This window comes from Euprymna scolopes, chromosome 3 (genome assembly GCF_053919585.1).
Source record: "Euprymna scolopes isolate OS-2025 chromosome 3, ASM5391958v1, whole genome shotgun sequence".
Classification (NCBI taxonomy): domain Eukaryota; kingdom Metazoa; phylum Mollusca; class Cephalopoda; order Sepiida; family Sepiolidae; genus Euprymna; species Euprymna scolopes.
The window spans coordinates 72,913,139-72,931,396 of NC_136484.1; the positions used below are offsets into that span (position 1 = coordinate 72,913,139).

Here is an 18,258-nt window from a genome sequence, read left to right on the forward strand (position 1 = left end):
TAAGATCATATAAATCATCCAAATGCAATTTAAAATCATATAAATCATCCAAATGCAATTTTAAATCATCTAAATCATCCAAATGCAATTTAAAATCATCTAAATCATCCAAATGCAATTTAAAATCATATAAATCATCCAAATGCAATTTTTAATCATATAAATCATCCAAATGCAATTTTTAATCATCTAAATCATCCAAATGCAATTTAAAATCATATAAATCACCCAAATGCAATTTAAAACCATCTAAATCATCCAAATGCAATTTTAAATCATATAAATCATCCAAATGCAATTTAAAATCATATAAATAATCCAAATGCAATTTTAAATTATATAAATTATCCAAATGCAATTTTTAATCATCTAAATCATCCAAATGCAATCTAAAATCATCTAAATCATCCAATTGCAATTTAAAATCATATAAATCATCTAAATGCAATTTAAAATCATCTAAATCATCCAAATGCAATCTAAAATCATATAAATCATCCAAATGCAATTTAAAATCATATAAATCATCTAAATGCAATTTAAAATCATATAAATCATTCAAATGCAATTTTAAATCATCTAAATCATCCAAATGCAATCTAAAATCATCTAAATCATCCAAATGCAATTTAAAATCATATAAATCATCCAAATGCAATTTTAAATAATCTAAATCATCAAAATGCAATCTAAAATCATATAACTCATCCAAATGCAATTTAAAATCATATAAATCATCCAAATGCAATTTAAAATCATCTCAATCATCCAAATGCAATTTAAAATCATATAAATCATCCAAATGCAATTTAAAATCATATAAATCATCCAAATGCAATTTAAAATCATCTAAATCATCCAAATGCAATTTTAAATCATCTAAATCATCCAAATTCAATCTAAAATCATCTAAATCATCCAAATGCAATTTTAAATCATCTTAACACAGAAACAACAGAGTAGAGTTTGTGTAGAGTTTGGAAAATTATGGCTCATCGCACCAGAACTGTTCAATGGGTACTTTTTTCTTAATCACTGTTTTGTTCCATATGCATGCCCGGTTTTTGCTGCTGGAGATTTACCCATCAAGTGTGAGCATAATACTGACTTCTTTCACTTAGAGTTTAGTCATTTATGTTCAGCAACTCTCGCCACTTCATGTGACATCTCATCCTTCTCCATAAAACATGCTACGCCTCTTGTGTCTTCTTCTGGTTTTCCTGCGCTGGCAGCAAAGAGAGCCTACTCTTTTGCTTTTTTCAGATGAGATTATTTGTAGTATTACTACTACAAGAGAGAGGATTAAATTTATAATGGTATGCATATGGAGAGATATATGACGATGAGAGAGAGGAGAATATTAGATTTATGCCCTTTCCCTATTCCACCTCTCCATTCGAAACTTTTCTATTTTGAGGCAATTTGTTCGTTGACAGTTATTCATTCTTATGCGTTCTCTTATGTTCTCTGTCTTTAAATTATTTCCCACGGATTCTCAGGCAACACGCAAATTCACATTAAGGCAAATTGTCTCTGCTTTTAAATTCACTGAATAGGAAATCTCTTGCGAACAGGCAATCTATTGTATTTTAAACGTTGCTATTGATCAACTCGCAACTGCCGTGTTTGCATGTATTACAAGGAAACTTGTTCACAGCTCAGATGCGTCCGCAATACAGATGAATGAAAGAAGCATGTCGTCAGCATCTTTCTGGCTAATATGCAAGCAAGGTTATTATTATTATTAAACCAGCTTTGATCCTTTCATTCCCTTCTCTTGCATCAGATTCATATTTTCATTCACTCATTCCATTATATACTTATCTTCACAAAATATTATAAAAAGAAACCTTTTTTAAGCCTTTTATACAAGTTTGGAAATGCTTTGGACTCATGATTAAAAAGTGAAACATGGTTTTGCTTAATGCAAAGAATCATCAGCCTAAGCATTACCCTCTTCATCGAGAAGGGGGGTTGGTTTACTACCGATTGCCTGAGCAGCCCTACTTTTTTTTTTAAAATGGTAATCGCTCCAGAAAAGGCACGAAACTACTTGATGCAAAGAGATAAACGTTTTTTTTTATACAAAGTCAAAAACTAGCCAACGATAAATATTAGATGGATAGATTGTGATACAGAAAACAACAATTCTTCCCCTTTTGCCAGAAACATCACTCATGAAATGTGAGGACCAAAGAACAAGATAAGGGAAGCGAGAATTATGAGGTTGCTGAAAGGAAACTCAAATTCTACTTTCCATTCTCTATCTTATTGGTGATGTTTTTGATGACCTTTTAAACTGCTTCCTCCGGGGAAAACTGGTGGGCACCTCAGATTTCGTAAAACCTCCCAACACATATCAGCATGTAAAACAGGCGTTAGACCGAATATGATGATTTAACTTCATGTCTAACCTTGCTGCAATAGAAAGCGGATAAATAATTTCTTTTTTATTCTGTAAAATTTAATACATTATTTAACACTATATAATAAGCCTCAAGTAAGCTAATATACCACTTTTCTTTACTCCATTTATGTTGCAGCCTTGCAGCTCGATAATAATCAAGACAAACACAGTGGTATATAATTAACAAAAAGTGTATTAAAAAAACATGTTACAGAAGTACATGTTATGATTTTGGGGGCTATAACTGCAACGAATCACTCCCCGATATATGTAACAATATTTATAGCTTCTTGGTAAAAGGTATATCAGCTTACCCCCATAAAATTGCTCTATTTCCTTTAAATAATATATTTTAATTCATCATGTCAGGAGGTAATCATGTCAGGCATTACCTCTTCTTTTTACAGGAAGGATACATTTCTTGTAATTGACCTGAGACACCTTCACCCATCCCTTTTTTTTTTTGGCAAGCTGTATAGAGTGACCTTGTGTCAAACTTTGCTTTTCTGGGAGGTAGATACACGTTTTATATTTCGATTTGTGATGGATAAAAAGTGATATTACTTAACATTAGAAAACTTAGTGGAAAAAATATAAACAAGTTGACCCTCCCTCCTCCTAGTTGTGGGATAATGATAAATTTCTTTGCAAGTAAAATTATTTAATACAAGTTGTACCTATCCAGTGTTGCCCGGGAGTTTATTTACTTTCAATTTTATTTCGCTTATTGTCCTTCCCCATTTCCGCCCTTTATTTTATCCTTTATTCGTTTAAAAACAAAATAGGTGAGCATCACACACACAAACACAAGAATGACGGATACATTTATAAGTAATTTACAATTGACTAAAATAGGACATAACCAAGAAAGATTTCATTCCCTCCGATCCAGAATAAAAGAGAAATTAAAAACAGTTCTCGGTAGAAACACAAAACTGTTAAATGATGTAAAAAAAAAAAAAAAAAATCAAATGAATATTTAAAAATTTCTTAGGTGGTAATTGATTTTACCGGATCACACATAGATAAAAAGACAAATTACTTATACTTTCATTATCTGCCCCTAGTTATTTTTCATAGTTAGAATTTCAATAACTTCTGCCAGAGAAATCTATTAAGAACTATTTATTTGAAAAAGAGATGCACCATAGAAAAATAAAATGTGAGAATGTTATGACAAAGTTGATCGATATAAAGTTAGTAAATTCATTTCAACTTTATCTAAAACACCTGAAATTCAACCAAATTTCTCCAAATCACTAAAAACTATGACATAACTGCCATGTACTTGCTTTCTTTCACTTAATAAATTTAAAGTTAATAATTTTATTATATACTGTTTATGGAAATAGCAGAATGTATTCAATGTTTGCTTCTAAAATCCTTTCTTTCAAATTCTAATTAACTTCCTTGAGTAAAACCTGTATACTCTATAGAAAACGATAATCTTTCATGTTTTCAAATACAAGGTGAGTTTTTTTTTTTTTTTTACTTAGAAGGAGGGTCACTACTTATCACGGCCCGAGGGCCACTCTAGGATAAGGGTTAAGTGTTAGGTAGATGGTAAATAACATGATCAGTAATAGTGGAACTGGGGTAGAGCTGGATATCTAAGAGGATGGCTCAGCAGAAACTTATTCACATGGATTTGAAGATGACCATGCTGTGGTCAGCCGAGAAGCAGCCACATGGTAACAAAATTATCAAGAATAATGAAAATTATCAAGAATAATAATGAAAATTATCAAGAATAATAATGTATTAATTAATGATAAAAAGTTAAATGTTTTTTTCTCAAAAATGTATTTAAAAAATAATGAGACTGGGAATGTTCTAATCAAAGATATTAATTAAAGATTAATTTTTTTGTGTTCAAAATGTATCAAATTTGAGGCAGTCCTTTAGGGTCATTTAAAAAATAACCAGAGGGTGTATTAAACAAGGACAATAAATTTACTTTATTATTTAACGATTATTATTTTATTTTTATCCTTATACTAATTCATACATACTACACTAGATTTTGAAAATAAACAATAACCGCTCCCTCAGATTGAATCAAATTCTACTTTGTTATATAACTACTTATTTATGTTAATGCAAGCTGAATTCAGCTTCGTAAGTTATATTGTACTGTCTTGTTTTTATTACAGCCAGTGTGTTTTTATAGATTCTGATTGAGTAGAAGAGACATAAAAGCGACACCATGAAAATGGATTACCTTGGAATTAAGTGATACAGTATATCCTTTAAGAGCAGACAGTAAAAGAGAACAACAATTTATTTCTGTTAGATTGTTAGCGAGATCAACCAATAAAAAAAAACCGTCTAGAAAGTGCACAATCGCAGAAGCACCGTTGCCATAGTAACTAAGATGGCCATATCATATTATGAAAGATCCACAGAAATTATTAAAAAAAAATGATTTATGAACGATTTTTTTGTGGCCATAGTCTATTGATCCCGATAGATGTAACTGAAAAACTAGATGCGTGTTGTCAATAAATTTGAAAAAATCCATGGATCAAACTGAAAAGAAAGAAAATAAATACTAGAGATGAGAGAGAGAGAGAGAGAGAGAAAAGAATAAGGAAATTGTCATCAATTGATTTGAGTTTCCAGATAAAGTGCCCCCAGTGTCTGCTTTACTTACTACTGGATCCTTTCCTTCCTTTGAGGTCCTCGATATGACCTTAAACTATATCCAGTGGTGAGGCCCCAGCTTGCGGGCTTTGGAGAGTGTGGAGCCACCCCTTAATTGCCATTGCTCTCAGGTCCACTCTGACTCAGAGTGGTAGTACCTGTTAGGGTCCCAACTATGGGTTAAATAGAAACCGACTTGAAAACAAATATATTTTATTAAAAATTTTTTCTTCAAAATCTTTGGATTCGGCATTAAATAATCTGAAAAGGGTTGATATGCCGTAAAACAAAAACAACCAACCTTTCTTTGATTTTTATCAAACCTATACCTGTCCTTGTATCTAACTTCCTGGAGAGGAAGTTAGATACAAGGACAGGTATAAGTCTGCTGTGGGCTTTCAAAAAGAATAGCTTTGGACATATTTCTTATTTTTATTTTTTATTCAATTTTCTTTATTACTAGCAGTTCAGCTCGGCTTTGCTTGGGCCTCATGTACTGTTCATAACTTGCCCTATCTCTGAAAACTCTTTATGTAAAATTTCAAATGTTTAGATCAAAAATTGGCTGTGTAATTTAGTAGACACCGCAGAGGCCAACATTTTTTTTTTTTAAACTTTGACCCCAATTTTCACCCCCTTAACATTAATTTTTTTTTGGCTCAAATCAAATTAAAAAGTTCGATCCATGTCCAAGTAACCTACATTTAAAATTTCAAGTGTTTAGACCCAAAATTGGCGGAGGAGTTTAGTATAGTTTACAAAAGTCAACTCGTTGAACTTTAACTCCTTGACAGTCAAATTACTGGTTTAAAACTGATTAAGAAGATTTTCCCAAATCTCAATACTCCTTATGTCAAATTTCGAGTCTCTAGACTGAAAATTGACAGAGTTATTTGGTAAGGAAATGCATGCACGCACGTACACACGCACTCACATTTTCACTTTTATAGATATATAGATAACAATTTCAATCTCCTGGAGGGGAGGGATGCAATGTTACTTGTTTTTTTTTTATCAAGACATACATTATTGGATGACGTCATAATGAACATAGCATTGACACGATACAGACATGCTTACAGGGGGTATCTATTGTCTCTCGAGACTGAATGGTGTCCTATTACAAAATACTTCAGCTCTTCGAAATTATTGAAAGAACACAGATATATTAATGGATGAAAAAGTTGTTTTGAAATAATTATATAATAATACACTCATATATAAAATTCTCTCACAGTTTAAATAATAAAAATAGTGCATTTCAACAAGTCCCTATCTATCTGCCTTTACACACAGGTGAAGTGTTTTTGTTTTCTTCATCAAGACTCAGATGCTATGGGATGACGTCAGAATGGATACGGCATTTTATTTACCTCCTCTCCAGGAAGTTAGATACAAGGACAGTTATAGGTTTGATAAAAATGTTCTTGTGCAATGACCTGGATTTGAACTTGGCACACTTAAGTTTTCAGTCCATATCATTAACCTCTTAGTCACCGTCACCCTCATCAGGGATATTGCCTTGAATGATAGTTAGGAAGATGTGCTGAAACATTTATACAATCTTTCAGGGATCATTACTACAAGTTTCATATGAATGAATTAGGATCGAGATATTCTGACTGTGATAGGTAGGAAAATGAAACAATCAGTCTGTGATCAGTATTTGTTTTTTGTCTAAGTTAACTGAGCTGCAATAACAAAATTGACAGCAAATTGTGCAATTTTTGATAATGTAAAATGGTCGGTGTGAATAGCACACTTTTCTGCTTAAAAAGCAAAGAGTTTAATGCTGCGGGATCGATGACCGTCACTGCTGTCTAGGCTGACTAGTTTGAGAATTAATGCAAACCAGACAGAATTAAGAACTCGTTTGACCATGTCATTGAGTGCAGAGTGATGGTCCAGATGACTATTTCTGAATCTGTAGCACAGGGATGCAGGGGAAACTCATCAAAAGTTTAACTGCAGTGGCATCAGTCTGAAAGCCATAAATAGGTTCCTTGTCATTATCAGATAACAAACTTGATAATGTAATCTAAATAATTTCGCAATGATGTTGAGGGAATGGTTGGTTGTTGGTTGTTTTTGTTTTACGGCATATCAACCCTTTTTGGGTTATTTAATGCCAAATCCAAAGATTTTGAAGAAATTTTTTTTTTAATAGAATATATTTGTTTTCACGTCGGTTTCTATTTAACCCATAGTTGGGACCCTAACAGGTACTACCACTCCGGGTCAGAGTGGACCTGGGAGCAATGGTAATTAAAGGGTGGCTCCACACTCCCCAAAGCCCACAAGCTGGGGCCCTCACCACTGGATATAGTTTAAGGTCATATCCAGGACCCCCATTGAGGGACTTTTACCCTCTGCAGGGGGGGCAGTCGGCGTATTCTAATGCCCCACTGACAGGGCCTTGAGGGAATGGTGCTGAGCCAGACACTACTGTGAGGTGTGTCAGCTGCTCTCAGACAAGTGACTCTGTACTGTTTGCACCTATGGATCAGTTCAGTGAAACGAGATTGGTTCTATGTGTAGTCTTAGGATGATTGCTGCTTAAGATTGGTTAGCTTCTGGAGATTGGCAGTTGTCATCCAAATTGACAGAATGGATAAAGATTCAAGGTGCATGAAAATAATAATGTTTAGAATATATATATATATATATATATATATATATATATATATATATATATGTGTGTGCAATGGCTTCGTTCAGTCTCAAGAGACAATGGATACCCTCTATAAGAGTAACTGCATGTGTAATTGTGAGGCAAAGGTTGTGCAATCCTCCAAAAATACCTCTCCTGAATTACTTTCCTTCTCACCGAACGGTAGGATTTAGCAAAATGCGGGATCGGATTTTGCTTGAGCCGAGCTGTATATTTGATCCATTTCTTTTTTACGCACATTTTATCTTTCTTTTGATAATGTATTGGAATTCTTTCCCTTTTCCTTGCACCTATTTGTAAATTATTCCATGGATTTCTGCCTTCTGGATTACTTTGGATCATCTTCCAATTATGCGGTTCCCTTGGATTTTACTTGTGCGAATGAGTTCTGCATCTTTGGATTTTACCGTCATTGGAAATTTTACCCTTCACCAGACTATCCATTCACGTGAAATCACTTTTTTATTCACCCTATTCCTTCTGCTTCACTTTTTGTTATTAAGTAAGATTTATTACTTACTTGTAGCTTCATTTAATGTTTTTGCAAGCAAAATCCGATCCTGCATTTTGCTAAATCCTACCCTCTGATGAGAAGGAAAGTATTTCTTTGAAACTCCGCGGATTAAGGATTATTCATTTATTTAGTGTTTCCTTTTTAAAATTAAATATGTTTTTAACTCTTTTTCAAAGTGATTTTAAACATGTTTTATTAACTACTTGTTCTATATATATATATATATATATCTTTTCAAGGGAAATAAGGTAAAAAAACCCGATAAAAGGGCTCAATATGTTAATAGAGCGGTATATAATTTTTTAATTTTTTATTGAGCCCATAATAAATTTACATTACTGTTTCCATTGGATTTTCACCCCAGGAGATGAGGTAGAGTACCAATTTGTCCACCTATAAATTCCGATGAAATTGGTACTCTACCTCATCTCCTGGGGTGAAAATCCAATGGAAACAGTAATGTAAATTTATTATGGGCTCAATAAAAAATTTAAAAAAATTATATATATATATATATATATATATATATATATATTCAAGCACATCTGATCGAACACGACAGAGTTATTCTTTTTTCCGATTTTTATGGATATCTTTTCCATTCACCGGGTGGTCTTTTTTTATATCAGATGGCATGTTGTATAAAATGGCGCCCAAAAATTGTTGTTCAGCCATGTTCTTCTCAAGCGCTTTCTATCAGTGTGTCCGATTATCATCAGGAGCGATTGTTGTTGTCATTTTCTTTTTCTTTTCTTTTGAGGTTTGATGTATTTATAGTTTTTTTTATTGGTTTTAAAGGTGAAGGATGGTTAGGAGCGAATTATTTTTATTTTTAATTTCGATTTTATAGTTTATTTATTTAGTTTCTTGTTAGTTATTAAATACTGTTAGTATATTTGTCCCGGTATTAAAAGAGATCTGGTTAAAAAGGGGTTGTAGTTTTTGATAAGTATGGCTTCTAGTAATTTTAGTCGTTGTGTGCATTTGTTAAGGTATCGGATTTTAGTATTGTTAGTTAAGATATTTCTAATGTCGGACAAATGTAAGTTTTTATCATGGGATGTTAGGTGTTGTTTTATGCCGCTATTGTCAGCTAAATGATAGGTTAATCGTTGGGAGAGGGCTGGAGAAGAACATGGCTAAACAACAACTTTAGGGCACCATTTTATACAACATGCCAGCCGAAATAAAAAAGACCCCTCAGCAAATAGAAAAGATATCCAGAAAATTTGGAAAAAAGAATAACTCTGTTGTGTTCAATCAGACGTGCTTGAATAATGACTTGCTGTCAATATATATATATATATATATATATATATATATATATATATATATATATATATAGTGAATGAATGACAAAAGTCTATATTCCAAAGTTCATGATGTTGACCATCTTACAATTTATTCCTTTAATTCAGTTGACATTTACAATTCTTGGTCAACATCATAAACTTTGTCATTCATTCACTATATTGCTCTGTATTTACATTGAGCCTCTTAAACAAGGATTCGTATATATTATAAAGAAATAAAGTATATTTCCACAGAAAACTGTTTATTTTGGAATATGACTTAAATTATCTTTAAATCATATTCCAAAATAAACAATTTATATACTTCTTGTTTACTAATGTTTCTAAACATTTTATTTCAAATATAAAAGGAATAATCGGTCATTATAATTCACTCAAAATGAAATAAGATATTTTTCATTAGAACTATTATTAAAAAGTCATTCAAATATTCAGCAAAAAGCATAAAATATTACCAATTTAGGAATGAAGCACAGTTCAATGCTGAATATTTCTTTCAAAATAAATCAATATAGTATATACTTAAAAAGTCCATGAATGTAGAATTAGCTTTAGCATTAAACATCTCATTATTACCAGGGGTAAGGTCTATGATAGATGAGTAAGAAGCATGATGTTGTATGGCAGTGTCCCAGGGCTCATTTGCTCAACTTTAAAGAAATGAAAGGACAATAGTTAGGTGGATATGCAAATAAAGCCAGACTAGATGCAGAACATTAAATTAGACATTCTACTTGAGAAACGGCCATTCCTAAACTTGATGTCCTAATATGATAAGGGAGAATTTATATGGGATAAAACATATATGTATATGTCAAGTGCAAAAAATTTCAATGGATAAATTGAGAGAAATAGATAACTATTTGGGGTATGTAGAGAAATTGCTTGGAAATAATGGGTATAGTAATATAGAACGATTTTCCAGAGCGGTGCTAACAAAGATGGTGTAGTAATGAAATTAGCCAATATTTAATTTTGTGGAGATTTAAGTGAACAAGTGTATTTTTGTAGGATCTTAGTATATGTAGTCTTAGAGATGTGTTTGTTAGGGACGTAAGCGGGAGGATTATGTAAGTGATTAAGGTGGTGTGATTTGTAATGTCTACAATTTATTGATGTTTCTTGTTTTTTATTTGAAAGTATATCCGTATCTTTAAATTTAGTGATAAAGTGTCTCTCCCAAACTTTTTAATGGTGTTTACTCTTAATAGAAATATTTGACAAAATTAAGATTATCTGTCTGTGTTGTGTTGATGTCATTTCCTCAACTTTTATACTATAGAAATGCTATCAGCTTTAATACGATTTAAACCAAAGAAATAAAACGGAATTAATAATCAGCCTAAACTTAAACTTTAATTTTAACCTTTTCTTCTAATTGAAATCAATAGTTTTCTCTGCTATATTAAAGCACTCTTAACCATAACTTTTAAATTGCCAACTTTAAACTCTGACTAGTTTCAACCACTCACAACCACCAAGTGTATTATAAATTTAAACAGTAAAGAATATGCACGGTTATATAACATAAATTTAAAGACTAACTCTGAAATATTTTTTATTATTAATTTGTTTAAAATTAATATTTTGGTGCTATACACTATCTTCAGAATTTTATACACTTTTTTTCTCATCATAAAATTAAATTGTAGAGAAAAAACAGTAAAAACAGTAAAATAAATATTTGTTTATTTTCATAATATTGCGTTGTAATTTGACTTTCAAACGTCTCATATGTATTTTACTTTAAAATTCAATCAACCTTCTATTATGGAAAACACAACCCTAACTTTTATATCACGTTTGCCAAACATATTCTTCCGGCATTTCAAAATAACACTGCAAACAACAACACGCACAAACTTTACTGTTTTTATCCCTTCAATTTAACATCATGACAAGGGAAAGAAAGAAAAAGTATATGAAATTCTGAAGATGGCATATAGCGCCAAAATATGAATTTTAAACAAGTAAATATTTGTTTATTTTTATAACATTGCATTGTAATTTGGCTTTCAAATGTATTTCATTTTAAAATTTAATCATTGCTTCTATCCCAGAAAACAGAACCCTGCCTTATATATATATATGTGTGTGTGTGTGTGTAACAATACTATTTCCAACCAACTAAAATGTTGTATCCATTTAAAAAACATGATGTTGACTCGAAAAAATATCCAATAACAATAGACATGTAATCAAACAAAAACTATGTTCAAAATTCTTCATTTTTCCATATAGAAAAGATTTATCTCAAAATATATTTCTGGGTCATTCAAAGGATATTAGAAAAAAATGCAGATAACACAATCCACATCGGTTTTGCTTCGTAAAAATAAATGTATTTGTACTTTCCCGCATCTGATGTTGAGCTAACACATTATCACAACCTCTCAGTGAAATATTTTTACAGATATATAAATAAACAATTTGAAATAAAACTTTTTTTTCCCTCCAACTTACTTAGTAAGGCAGCGCCATAAAATCGTATCGGAAGTGTAATGCATTGGTGTTCAACAGCATGGATTGCAGTCTCATAAAGATGTTGGGGAAATATGAGAGCCTGAAAGTAAAAAGGGGAAAATATTCAAATATTATTAGTTACTACAACAGCAATATAAATGCAAGTAGTCACTCAAATGTTCTTTAATATCAATTTTAAAAGTGAAGATTTTTAAAACATAAGATGAAATTATAAACTGATGACAATGTTTCAGTGAAATAAATTAATTATTTTAATGTGTTAATCAAAAAGAGATTTCAGGAATAAAATGGATATTTACCGGTTTTTAAAACTATATAGTGCAGGGCCATGGAGAACAAGTATAGCAGAGTACAATTGAGAACAAATATGGCCCAGAGCTATTGAGAGCTATTACATACACAACAAGACACTAAATATCAAGACTCCATTGGACCAGAATTATCAAGAGTGGTCTCCCTTGAACCATATCCAAGTTTCTCCACTAAATTATACTGAGCAACAAGAAAATGCCCTCTCTTGCTTCCAATTAAATTCTATCGATGAGAGAAATATTGAAGCCTGATTTAGTCTCTTTTTAGTTCAGATGCCCAAGTCCTAGTGCTTGACATTTTGGCATGCCTACCACAAACTCAGATGGTCTTCAGACTCCACTTTCTAGTTGCTGTAGAATATCATCAACAAAATGTAAGGCAAATATATATATATTATATATATATATATATTATATATATATATATATATATATATATATATATATATATATTAGTGTTGTACCGATTAATCGGAATCGGAAAAATCGGTAGTTTTCGGGGTATCGTAATCGGTATCGGAATCGGAAAAATTTGTACCTAATTTCCGATTCCAAAACCAATTCTTTTAATCTTTTATTATGTTAATTTTTTTTTTGCTGATACCGTTGATAAATATTTATTTCTTTTAAACTATTAGTAAAACTAACCTCTATAGATCTAAAGAAGATCTAAATTTATTTATCATAAAATAAACAAAATAAAACTTGAAACTTTGCGAAGATTCGCTAGATAACCTTTAGAAGAATGCTGTTTATTTTCAAGGTATTGAAAAAATTGTTTAAATTTAAAGAAATATTTTGTCAAGAAAAATAATATTAAACATTATTGCTAATGAAATCACAAGTAGAATACAATAATGTTGGATTTTGTCCAGTTAGGTTTTTGTCTGTTCCCTTACTGGAATTGGCAAATATGACAAGGAATGGCGAAAGGTGTGAAAAGGCTTGGCCTTGAATTGAATTTGAAATGAACTCATGAAATGTCATGCTTCCGTGTGATTTTCTTTGATTCTGCAGGTATCATTTATGTTTATACTTAGGGATTCCCACGGTGGCGCCAATACCTTCTAGAGCCTACCAATCTCACTTCCCTATATAAGGCAATAAAAACCTAGACCACTAACTGAAAGTATTTGGGGGTAATTAACATCTTCGATACCGTTTGACTTCGACACTTTGGCAACATAAAATGTAAGTGTATTTTTAAATAACTATTTTAAAGATATTCAAAATGTGTTTCATTATTTGAAAATTAATTACCAGCATATTTTTACTTTATTTTTGTTTAATATTTATTTTCATGTGACGCAAAAGTTCGAATTGTTTGTTTTTTTCATAAAAGTCAAATATATTCTTTTGTTAGGTAGAAGTTTAACTTATCTTGCCTTTGGTGACATTTATTGGGTGGGTTCTACTAGTATATTGTTTAATTTTTAATTTTTGAGTCATTATCGAGAGTTAAAAGTCGTATGTCGGCCTTTTTTCTTGTTCTCACATAACATCGGGTGAACATAGTGACATTTCTTGGGTGCGTTTCTATCAATAATTTGATTTCTGATTTCTGAGCTATTATCGAGGATCGAATATCGCTTAATAATATCACCATTTTTATTTTGTCTTAACTCAATAGGCTTTACAATATCATTATTTTAAGTTAAAAAACACTTTAAAATAAGTTAAAGTGCAAAAAAAGAAAAGAAAAAATGATCCAGGTAGTTGAAAATGTAGTTTCGCTTGTTTTTGGTAACATTTATTCGTTATGTATTTATTTATTTCGCCTCCTTTTCTTCCTTTCTTATTCTGAAAAATCATCCACCAGACGAGAAGGAGAAAAAAATAATAAAATTTAAGAATTTATAGTGTCTGTTTTACAGGTAAATTTAACAGAAAATGAGCCTGTGTCTGTTTTACAGGTAAATTTAACAGAAAATGAGCCTCTATATCCAAGTAATTCTAACGTTTAAGGACAGTTAACCAAAGATTGCTATAATATGTAAGTTCTGTGCATTTGTGTATGTTTTTAAGTGATAATATGCGGGTTTTATGAACTTAACAGTCTAACTTAGGGTAAGTTGTAAAAAAATTTAATGAACAATCATAATAATTTATAATGGCCTGAAAATTAAGACGATTTTACTTTAAATATATATATACTAAACTGATCCCACACTCTAAATTTTAAATTAGTTTTTTTTTGTTTTTTTTTTTAATATGTTCACATAATCGCCTAAAAATGTAGAATCTCATTTTGTCTGATGTGTGAGTTAGTTTACATGTGATTCTATTTACTTGTCGTCCCTTACCCGAAGGTAGTGTTAGACACAAGGTCGGTTTTTAATATAGGGAATCCAACTCTCCTAAAAGGACTGAAACGGCAATGAAACTTGTCTCAGTCTAGAAGGATTTTTCTATCAGTGGCAGAGGACATAAAGGATAAAGTGTAATATCAGAGCAGATACTACACTTTGAATTATTTATTGGGTAAAATATATAGCATATTTTCACAAATTAGGCACAATACCATCAAATGTGTGTGAAATTGGAAGTTGTGGTAATACTCTATCTTACACTATCTAGAATCATTTCAGTTATCACAATAGCACATTTATTATAGAGGTCATGATATTTACAATATCCATAATTTTAATTTTCAAAATAGATTTTAAGACCGTCCTGAAGAGGGATTTAGTGGGCTACGCTAGTTTTAAATGGGAACTACATCATCTCCCCAATGATATTTAAAAATAAATATTGCTTAATATTTTACTCTGTTATTTTGAAGCTATGTGTTCTTGGTGCTCGGTAAAATTGCAAGGGAATAAATAGCAGAGTAAAAGTGGCAACGGCAAAAATGGTAAAAATGGATAAATAGGGGAAAACCGCATTTTAGTAACAGAAAATGAGGACTGTTGGAGAAGTGCCGGGCTCAGCTCTCTACCCTCTAGTTTAAAATATGGGTAACCCCTCACCGCAAAATTTTAAAATGACTATTTGTAAAAAAGTATTTAAACTGATGGGAGGTGTTAGGTTCTCACTCATATAGTTTAAAAGAGGAACACGGCGTTCCTCCATGCTTGAAAATAAATATTTTGAAAAGTATTTACTCACTCGGTAAAAATCATAAATGAATTTCAGGTCTTCGGAAAATTGGGCAACAGAAAAGGGACCATTTTGGTCAGTTAGGAAAAAAGGGCAATTATTGAATAAATATTGATTAAAATTGTAGAACGGTTCTTGCGGGGGATATTGTTTTAAAACGAGGCTAACCCCCTTCCCTCCAATATTTTTGTATTAATATAATAATTGTTGAAGAACTTCTTCTAGACTAAGGACATTTTTATTTTTGTTCTGATCCAAAGTGCCCTTTTTTGGGAGCTCTATATTTCTCACATTAAAAACCGACCTTGTATTTAACTTTGCATTCGTGGGGAGGCGAGTAAATAGGAACAACAGTAAATACATTTTAATGCATTTTTAAAACTATATCTCAAAAACATTTTTAAAACTATATCTCAAAAACATTTTTAAAACTATATCTCAAAAACATTTTTAAAACTATATCTCAAAAACATTTTTAAAACTATATCTCCAAAACATTTTTAAAACTATATCTCAAAAACTAAACAAAACAAAAACAAATGATTCAGAAAAGTGAAAAAATAAATTGTTTTTAGAATTTTCTTTTTTTTTTGGCTTTTGGATTAAAGATGTACCAACGTTTGTTTTTTTTAATTTGACAAACTTCTCATGTTTTCTGTTCATTTATAGTATACAATATTTTAATAAACCTATTGTGAGATATTAACCTAGATTTTTTCAATTTGCCATTTTTACATATTTATTCACTACTGCCATTTTTGCCGTTGCCATTTTTACCTAAATTCAAGTGTTCTCATATTATCTTTTCAAAGTTCAAAATTATATGTAAAGTACACTTTTATTTCAATTTTATACATATAACGTCTGTACTTACCTGATGTTGCTCGCTAGCCTTTTTACCTTCATTTTTTTTCTTTTGCTTCTATTCTGTCTTTTAATCTAGCCGTTTATTTTACTAAATTATTTTTTTAAATAGAAAGATGAATTTATTTTTATTAATCAAATAGTTATAATATTGGTTGTTATAATAAAGTTGATCTAATGCCTATTCATAAAAATGATTGGATCTAAAAGGTTTAAAAACATTCAATCTTTTAATACATAAGCATTTACTAAGAATCACAGTTCTTAGTAAACTAAACAAATTTCTATAATTTAATGTAAGCCAAAATACTTGATGCACTCATGCTTAGAATAATGTTGCAATATTGTGTCTCTTATTTTCAGAATGAATGTTTAAATTTAATTATCCTCAATGTGTTCCATTGATTGAAAAATGCAGGAATACTATTTAACCGCATTGAAATTCTACTTTTGAGCGATATTTGTGAACCCACTAAAAAAATCATTTTAGAATTTAGGATAGAGAGTTAGTAGCCCATATAAATTTCGGGCAATTATTAAATAAATATCGATTGAAAATAGCTTGTTGTTCAAGAGTCTTTTTAAAAGCCCCCTCCTCAACAAAAAAAAAAACTATATTAAAAAGAAAATTTAAATGTGAAGGGTTCTTTAAAACCAAATAAAATCGATGTCTATAAGTTATGAACATGCTTTGTACTACTGTTTACATATGGAGTGTTTCTATTTACTTGCGCCCCCCCCCCGAAAGTACAGTTAGACACAAAATCGTTTTTAAATATGGAGATTATCCAGCTCCCAAAAGGGGCACTTTTGGTCGGAACAAAAATTAAAATTGTCTCAGTCATTTCTCCTTCATTGAACGAAGAGAGGCGAACTGTAGCATCAGAACAGACACTGAACTTTGTTAATGTTTCGGTTGATGTGACTTCGAACCAAAATTCTGTGCAGATTCTCAATTTCAACCGAAAAATTCCCGCATTCAAGAGCTCAAAACAGAACAATTAGTATATTAATATTTTTTAAATTGGGATGGGGAATTGGGGAGTCCTCTTCCGCAAGAACCGGGCTCAAATTAATTTTCAATCGATATTTATTCAATAATTTCCCTTTTATTCCTAGCTGGCGAAAATGCCCTTTTCTGTTGCCCAATTTTCTTAAATTCCTAAATTTAATATAAAATGATCACCCGTTTCCCGGCCATTCTAATCGTTTTAAAGCAGTTAACTAATCTTTTTACAACCCAATCGGCAAAATCATAAAAACACAAATAATCGCTTTATTTTTTATATTATCACGGACTTAGGGTTAGAAGTAGGAAAGGGCTGTGTCGTTTATAAAATGGAGAATCAAACTTTTCTTTTTGCAACAAAAAGTTATAATTGCGATGGGCGAAAAATGAAAACGGAATAAAAAACACCGATAATTTCACGAGAATACATTATTTACATTTTCGTACCATTTTACACACAACTATTTAAAAATGAAATATAAACATGGCCTATAAACAATCATGATTATAAAAAAATAAATAAATAAAAAACGATTAGGAATTTAAAATAGAGGGTCAATTTCACAAATAAATTTAACGTAAAATGAGCTGCTTTTCCAAAACATTGTAGTGTGTTACCAATTTTAAATTATGTGCGCTTATTGGAAGAGGGGTGTGTGTCTACTTTTTAAGCGATTACACATGGTTTTACAACGTTGCAAATCGAACTTAATTTAGTGGGAAACAATTTAGTTAACATCCATAAAGAATTAGGGTGGCCAGAAACGATGATCATTTTACGTTAAATTTATATTTGAAACTGATCTCACACTCTAAATTCTAAAATGATCGCGGTACTTGTGCAGTTTACGCCCCCCATTAAAAAACGAAAATTAAAAAAAAAAAAAAAAAAATTATATTCTACGTACCCGTTATGGAATGAAGTTCTCATAAAAAAAAATTT

At 30.9% G+C, this 18,258-nt stretch overlaps 1 protein-coding gene across 14 annotated transcripts in view; it reads right to left on the bottom strand.

The window, feature by feature from the left end:
• LOC145256206 (tumor protein p53-inducible protein 11-like) overlaps positions 1–18,258 on the bottom strand; it is a 793,782-nt gene that overhangs the window by 155,965 nt on the left and 619,559 nt on the right. For all 14 annotated transcript variants that reach the window (XM_080114839.1, XM_080114875.1, XM_080114918.1 and 11 more), the window contains exon 4: positions 12,012–12,111. In XM_080114839.1, the coding sequence (XP_079970965.1) occupies positions 12,012–12,111 (100 nt within the window). The remainder of the gene's footprint in view (positions 1–12,011; positions 12,112–18,258) is intronic.